The 7846-nt window shown below is 42.8% G+C and overlaps 1 protein-coding gene across 1 annotated transcript in view; it reads right to left on the bottom strand.

The window, feature by feature from the left end:
* Window positions 1–7846, bottom strand: part of LOC311235245 (wings apart-like protein homolog) — a 150804-nt gene that overhangs the window by 80043 nt on the left and 62915 nt on the right. Inside the window, exons 6-7 of the mRNA XM_084322656.1 lie at window positions 7556–7645; window positions 4715–4906 (exon numbers count right to left, since the gene is read on the bottom strand). Coding sequence (XP_084178782.1) covers window positions 4715–4906; window positions 7556–7645 — 282 coding nt within the window. The remainder of the gene's footprint in view (window positions 1–4714; window positions 4907–7555; window positions 7646–7846) is intronic.

Raw genomic sequence — 7846 nt, 5'->3', positions numbered from 1 at the left:
AAAGTTAAATAAAGTATAATAGTGCAATCACAATACTGGTATAATAATAATAATAATAATAATAATAATAATAATAATAATAATAATAATAATAATAATAATAATAATAATAATAATAATAATAATAATAATAATAATAATAATAATTATAATAACTTCGTTTTATACAATTCTGAGGTAGGCTTACTCTCTTGGTAAACATTAACACCATACCATTATATGGTATTTACTGCACAGCCAGGCCAGCATATAACCAACAATAACAAAATATACCCGGCTTGTATTAGGAGGCCGGCTTATAATTGCTTAGCTCAACAGCGCACCCGGTCATTAATAGAGACCGGTTTTTAATTGAATACCGGTTACTATTAGAGGAATTACGGTACTCCTATCTAAATAGATTAAATATGATTGTCCCTGAGGGCAAGTTGTGTTGTTGTCTTGATATATCTACAAATAGCAGACTAATAGCCGGTTGCCTCTGGATCAATGAATGTCTAATATTGAATAATATTATTAGCTATTTTATTTTTAACATCCCTAATTCCAACAGTCAAGAGGCTTGTTTCAAATTGATACATGAAAAACCCACACACGCAACAACATCCACCTCAAACACAACAAAAGAACAGAGCATCTCATGAACTTATTATGTCATGGACTCTATGGACTAACAGCTGAACTCGCACCAATGCATAGGGAAATAGTCAGACATCCCAGAATTATTTCATAATACAAGTTTTGAATGGATGTTTGGATTAAAATCATCAGGAAGACAGCACTGGAACGTTTGTGAGTATAGGCTCTGGCCAGATCGGATCAATAAAATACATTACGCGCTCAGCCGCTGTGGAATAAAGGAAATGCGCATCGGGATCGGATTTGGATGTTATTCTTTGGAGTTGTGTTACAAATGGAATGGTCTTTCCCCGCCGAACACGTTACTTAACGTTACACAGGTCGCGCTATGCAGATGCTTAGCTTGCTAATGTTAAGATAGCAGTGTAACTTAAGTTACACTACGCATGCTTGATTGAAAGCAGAGCAGAGCTCTCGGTCTGTCTGCGTTCGCACCTCTCAAGCACCCTGTAACACGCAGCGGGCCCCGCCTCCCTCCCTCCTTGCATTCCACCCAAAAACTGAATTTCAGTCCAGTTTTCTGAACTATTAACAGCGGAGCTGTTTTTGTAATCTTCACTCATCTCGCACACTGCAAGTAAATGATTTTTCCGGTTCGCACACACACATATTATTAGGGGCAAATACGAGGGAAATGCTCGCACTGTAGAGCATATATATAATTATATATATAATTAGTAAACTGTCTGCGGCTTTTCTTGCCCCCCCTTAACTGATTTTCGAGGGCATTTGGTCAATTTTCGAGGGCATTTTGCCCCAAGCCCCCGTTAATTTCGAACCCTGGTGTATGTGTATCATCTGCGTGTGCAAACGGGAATGGGACACAGACATTTGAACTATTAATTAAAGTGATTAATGCCTACTGTGGCAAAGTTGTAGCCAACAATTAGGCCTAATAAGAAGGCAGTGGACATTGAACAAAAAGGAGACACTGGCATTACCACCAGGGCCATCAGTAGAGGGGGGAGCTAGTGTTGCTCTTCTAGAAAAATAATCCTTTCAGGGTTGCCTATTGAAATACTGTACACCTCCAGTACAGAAACATTGTGAGTTTGCGTGTCAGGTAGACCATTGATTGACAGTCGATTCTGCCAATTAAGACGTCACACCGCTTGCACTCTGGCCGTCCGGCGCTGCAGCTGGACCCTATTGTCCACCTCTGCGGTTGATAACGCTAGCCAAGTTAGCTGTACACACATACACAGTGGGCCAGTTACTTTGGTGTAGGGGTGTAACAATGCATCGCAATGCATCGATCCTACTTTGCAATATTTACAAAACATGACATTGTTTTCGAACTCTAGCCATGGAAAATGTTTAGCCAATTCACGTTACATTTGTATGTCTTCCCCCCGGCTCCAGTGGGTGTAGCTTCGCTAGCTACAGTGGGTACATGGGTGCTACAGTGGGGGTAGTAGTGGGTGTAGCATCGCTAGCTTGGCCAACTTCGCTAGCATGCTGGCTAGCGTCAGTATCTTGGTTAACGTTAACTATCACCACTTTCGCGCAAAAATAAAAATGAATGGGCTTCGACATGGCTGTATTGTCTGACTCAGACAATCGCTGATCATTACTTTCAGTTTCCAGTCGCGTGACCACAGCAAACTCTACTGTGATTGGAACGTTTATGCGGCTGCGAACTGTGGGACTTGTAGTTTTTAACGAATGAGGCTGGTAATCTGCACTCGCACGCCGTGCGAGTAATTGATTTTTCAGGTTCGCACACACATATTTTTTAGGGGCATATGCGAGCAATATGGTCGCACTGTAGAGCCCTGTAACGCTCATATTCATCACGCTATAAAATGGGAATGTATTGATGAAAAAATTATTTCTTTAAGGCATATTGAAGGGAAGGTTTATAGTGTCAATTGACAATGAGAATGGACACAGCAATAATTTAAAATATAGATTTAGCTCTACAAACACCCTCACGCATAGTTAAACCTTGTTATGAGAAGCTGGCCTTATAGAGTGGGTCCCGTCTAATCCCTGTGGCCGTCAATGTGTTAACACTTTCAGTGTTATGGTTAAATGCCAGCACCCACTTCAATGATAGCGTTGTGAACGCATAATCTCTGTCTTAAATTACTGCTATGTGTCTAATCTGCCCGTCGTTTATCAATGACTTGTTTGCAGTCAACATTGTCGAAAGTGATTGTTTTTTTTAATCGCTTCATTTCCGTTTTATAGCATTTTGAAAAGCCCTCGTTTAAGGAAAATATAAAGATTCCGTGATAAAAGGCATTTACTGGAATATTCTGGCATACACAAAACACGTCGTAATTTTTCTGCCTATTTATGAATTGTTTTCAAATAAACGCTACATTGTCGATAGTATATGTGTACTTATGCATGCTATAGAAGCGGGCTGAAAAAATTGATTCTCTCATTTCTTCATCAGCGATCACAGACACACACAGGGCAAACGCTGAGATATAGGTGAAAACAGCTCTGATTATCCTAAGACTGGTAAAATAGATTCCTTACCTTAGATCAGATGTTATCCAAAAAAGATTATTCCAATTCCTGATCGCCATTCCAAATATCGATCACGCTTATTGATTACGGTGTTGGGTACTGTAAATACATAATCCACTTGTTTTCCGGGCCGGCGAGCACAATGGATTCTTCAGTTGGCCTTGACGGAAAAGTAAAATTTGGAAACTGCACCCCCCCCCCCCCCCCCCCCCCCCCCTTCGTCAGTCTAAAGTAATGGGGTGCAGTACCACTGGGAGAGACAATAGGGGGCGGTATCTTCCCAATTGAGCTCAGAGAGAGTCTGCAACACTAGCGTGAGGCTCGATTGATGAAATGTGAATTCAAATCGCAAATAAATAAAAATATGACAAACAAACGCTATATAATGTTGGCGGGCACTCAAAGGTCGGCATGAACTAACGACAAAAAGCGTGGCTGGCATCCAAGTGTTAAGGGGCACTTAATTTTTTTTAAACTTTTTTACAGGATCTGGTTCTTTCACTACATTAACTACATCCAAAAACTGTAGTTAACAGTTTTGCTCACCTTAAATGTATTTATTGAAAGTAAATGAGTTTGAATATGGCCACCAGTGATGCCATAGGAGACATTGAATGGGTGCAGTACTGCGGAGTAGGCTTCAGTGTTTATTCCAGGGCTTGTACAGACTGAAGCATGACCCCACTGACCGACTGAAGCATGACCCCACTGACAGACTGAAGCATGACCCCACTGACCGACTGAAGCATGACCCCACTGACAGACTGAAGCATGACCCCACTGACCGACTGAAGCGTGACCCCACTGACCGACTGAAGCGTGGCCCCACTGACAGACTGAAGCATGACCCCACTGACAGACTGAAGCATGACCCCACTGACAGACTGAAGCATGACCCCACTGACAGACTGAAGCGTGGCCCCACTGACAGACCTGAAGCGTGGCCCCACTGACAGACTGAAGCGTGGCCCCACTGACAGACTGAAGCGTGGCCCCACTGACAGACTGAAGCGTGGCCCCACTGACAGACTGAAGCGTGGCCCCACTGACAGACTGAAGCATGGCCCCACTGACAGACTGAAGCACGGCCCCCACTGACAGACTGAAGCGTGGCCCCACTGACAGACTGAAGCGTGGCCCCACTGACAGACTGAAGCGTGGCCCCACTGACAGACTGAAGCATGGCCCCACTGACAGACTGAAGCGTGGCCCCACTGACAGACTGAAGCGTTAGGGCCCCACTGACAGACTGAAGCGTGGCCCCACTGACAGACTGAAGCACGGCCCCCACTGACAGACTGAAGCGTGGCCCCATTGACAGGCGCAGTGATTTCATCACCTCAAAAGCCTTGTTTTTTTTTGTTTTTTTTTTACGGTGCAGCTGTTCCCTAAGCCTACTGCATGCACAGAGAAGAAAATGGTATGTATCTGCTTGTCTAACTCCAGGGTAGATGGCAAATGAGCCAATTTCCCCAAAAGTTGGCGTGTTCCTTTAAAACAAAACTAAAAGGCCCATGCTGAATCACAAGTGTGTGTGTGTGTGTGTGTGTGTGTGTGTGTGTGTGTGTGTGTGTGTGTGCGTGTGTAATCTCACCTCTTTGTGCTCCTTCATGCATCTGAGTTTGGTGACAATCTCCTGGTCAGGCTCAGTGGGGATGATGACCGTCTTGGTGACTTTGGGAGGGGGAGGAGGAGCCTTAAACACGCCTTCATCCTTCTGGGAGTTAGAGGAAGAGGAGGAGGAGTCCTTACCAGAAGAACCACCACCTCCTGGTACACCTATGGCCTGGAATGAGAGAGAGAGAGAGATCAATCCAACAACAGAATTGCACCACCCTGTACTGAGGTCCTTCTGTGGTCTGTTCTGTTGAGGCTCTACCAAAACAACTCTCTCTCTCACCCACACACACTATTTGAGTCATTTGGCTCACGAGTCACGACAACGCAGTGGTGCTCAGCCTTTTTGGTGCAATGCACCTAAAAACACAACCCTCCCGACATAGTCAAATGTACTGTGACTCCAAAGAATTGAGTTCAATTTAAATGACAAATGGCATTTTATTGTTCAATATTGTAGTAGTTGTAGTAGGTATGTCTGATATTATGGTGTAGTCAACAGTTTAGCTCACCATCATTTAGTCTGATATTGTAGTAGGTCTGTCTGATATTATAGTAGGTCTGTCTGATATTATAGTAGGTCTGTCTGATAGTGTGGTGGGCCCGTCTGTCTGATATTATAGTAGGTCTGTCTGATATTATAGTAGGTCTGTCTGATATTATAGTAGGTCTGTCTGATATTATAGTAGGTCTGTCTGAGGAGGATGGAGAGAGAGGCATTTTGCTGAGAGATTAAATTATGAAGATTGAGGGAATAAATACTGTTATACCATCAAAACTAAGAAAACATATTGTAATATGATGTCAGAACTCAAAGCAAAGTGACTTGATTTGCTGTATTTTCTTTTACTCATAGAAGCATGTTAGATCTCTAATGGGGAAACAATTCAATGGGGGGTCCAATGACCCCAAACCAATCTAAACCCAGTCTAAACATGATGTACCTAAAGTTTAGTACTCTGAACAAATATGGGCAGAGAAGTGGTACCTGTCCTCCCTGACAGGTACCTTGTTAAGAAAACAAAGCGCCAATATGTCAAGGTATCACGTTAAGATGCATGTACTCCTAAGTTCTGTCCGTCAGTCTGTGTTTGTTTATCCGTCTGTAATACAGGTGTGGTCTGTGCCTTGTTTATCTGTGTGTCTGTACTTACAGGTGTGTTCTGTGCCTTGTTTATCTGTGTGTGTCTGTACTTACAGGTGTGTTCTGTGCCTTGTTTATCTGTGTGTCTGTACTTACAGGTGTGGTCTGTGCCTTGTTTATCCGCCTGTCTGTACTTACAGGTGTGGTCTGTGCCTTGTTTATCTGTGTGTCTGTACTTACAGGTGTGTTCTGTGCTTGTTTATCTGTCTGTCTGTACTTACAGGTGTGGTCTGTGCCTTGTTTATCCGCCTGTCTGTACTTACAGGTGTGGTCTGTGTCGGGCTGTCTTAAATACTTTGAAGCTTTGTTCGATGGGCACGGGATTCAAATGGGAAAATAAAATAAAGAATGTTTCCCCATCCCACCTGCAAAATATTGCGCCTCCAATGTAATGAGCGGCATACGCAGGGATTAAAGCAAAAAAAAATTCTCCTGACTGAACTTTTTTTCAGGCCAAGTCATATTCTTATTTTAACCTCCACTGTATTTCTTTTTAATAGCGTTGGCGTTTTAAGGGAGCCTACTTGTTTCGGTTTCGTCGATAATCCAATGTACAGTTACCCCCCCCCCCCCAAACCACCTCCAATGTACAGTCCCCCCCCCCCTCCACCCAACATCCTCCAATGTACAGTTTCTTCGTCAAATGTATATACTCTCTTTTTTAGACTCTTATTGTATCACAAACAATACTGTATTTGTAAATCTGGTATGTCATAAATGTATAGATGTAGCAGTATTATCTATCTGTATGTCATGTATGTTATGATGAATTGAAAATGGGGGACCCTGATGTAAACAAGACGAAAGTCTTTCTCTGGTCTGCATCCCCTTAACAATTGTGTGTATTGAGCCGTACTGTACTGTACCCATTCTGCAATCTGTTAATAACAATCAATCAATATTTAACAGATTGCAGAATGGGTACAATACAGTACGGCTCAATACACACAATTGTTAAGGGGATGCAGACCAGAGAAAGACGTTTGTCTTGTTTACATCAGGGTCCCCCATTTTCAATTCATCAGGACATTTATGACATACACAACATTTATGGCATAGGGACATACATGACATACTACAGGACAGGTATATAGTAATGTTACATTTGCCTTGTTTATCTGTGTGTCTGTAAATACAGGTGTGTTCTGTGCCTTGTTTATCTGTGTGTCTGTAAATACAGGTGTGTTCTGCCTTGTTTATCTGTGTGTCTGTACTTGCAGGTGTGTTCTGTGCCTTGTTTATCTGTGTGTCTGTACTTACAGGTGTGGTCTGTGCCTTGTTTATCTGTGTGTCTGTACTTACAGGTGTGTTCTGCCTTGTTTATCTGTGTGTCTGTACTTGCAGGTGTGTTCTGTGCCTTGTTTATCTGTGTGTCTGTACTTACAGGTGTGTTCTGTGCCTTGTTTATCTGTGTGTCTGTACTTACAGGTGTGTTCTGTGCCTTGTTTATCTGTGTGTCTGTACTTACAGGTGTGTTCTGTGCCTTGTTTATCTGTGTGTCTGTACTTACAGGTGTGTTCTGTGCCTTGTTTATCTGTGTGTCTGTACTTACAGGTGTGTTCTGCCTTGTTTATCTGTGTGTCTGTACTTACAGGTGTGGTCTGTGCCTTGTTTATCTGTGTGTCTGTACTTGCAGGTGTGTTCTGTGCCTTGTTTATCTGTGTCTGTACTTACAGGTGTGTTCTGTGCCTTGAAGGAAGGTGGGGTCTCCTCTTCACTATCCACGGCCCAGTGTCTGGCATTGTACACAGCTTTAGTAGGAGACTGCAACACAAACACAACAACAACAAAAACACTTACAAACTGTATTTTAACTCAGTATTACCGTCACTGTCTGGGGTGAAAAGTATTTTTACCCTCACTATCTGGGGTGGAAAGTATTTTACTCCATATTACCTGAGAGAGAGAGAGAAGAGAAAGAGAGTGAGTGTGAAAGAGAGAGGGGGGGGGGTAATGAGAGAGATA

The sequence above is a fragment of the Notolepis coatsorum genome (assembly GCF_963971535.1).
Source record: "Notolepis coatsorum genome assembly, chromosome: 10".
In the NCBI taxonomy this organism is placed as follows: domain Eukaryota; kingdom Metazoa; phylum Chordata; class Actinopteri; order Aulopiformes; family Paralepididae; genus Notolepis; species Notolepis coatsorum.
Note: the sequence above shows the minus strand (reverse complement) of the source record. Positions and strands in the feature narration are given on the sequence as shown.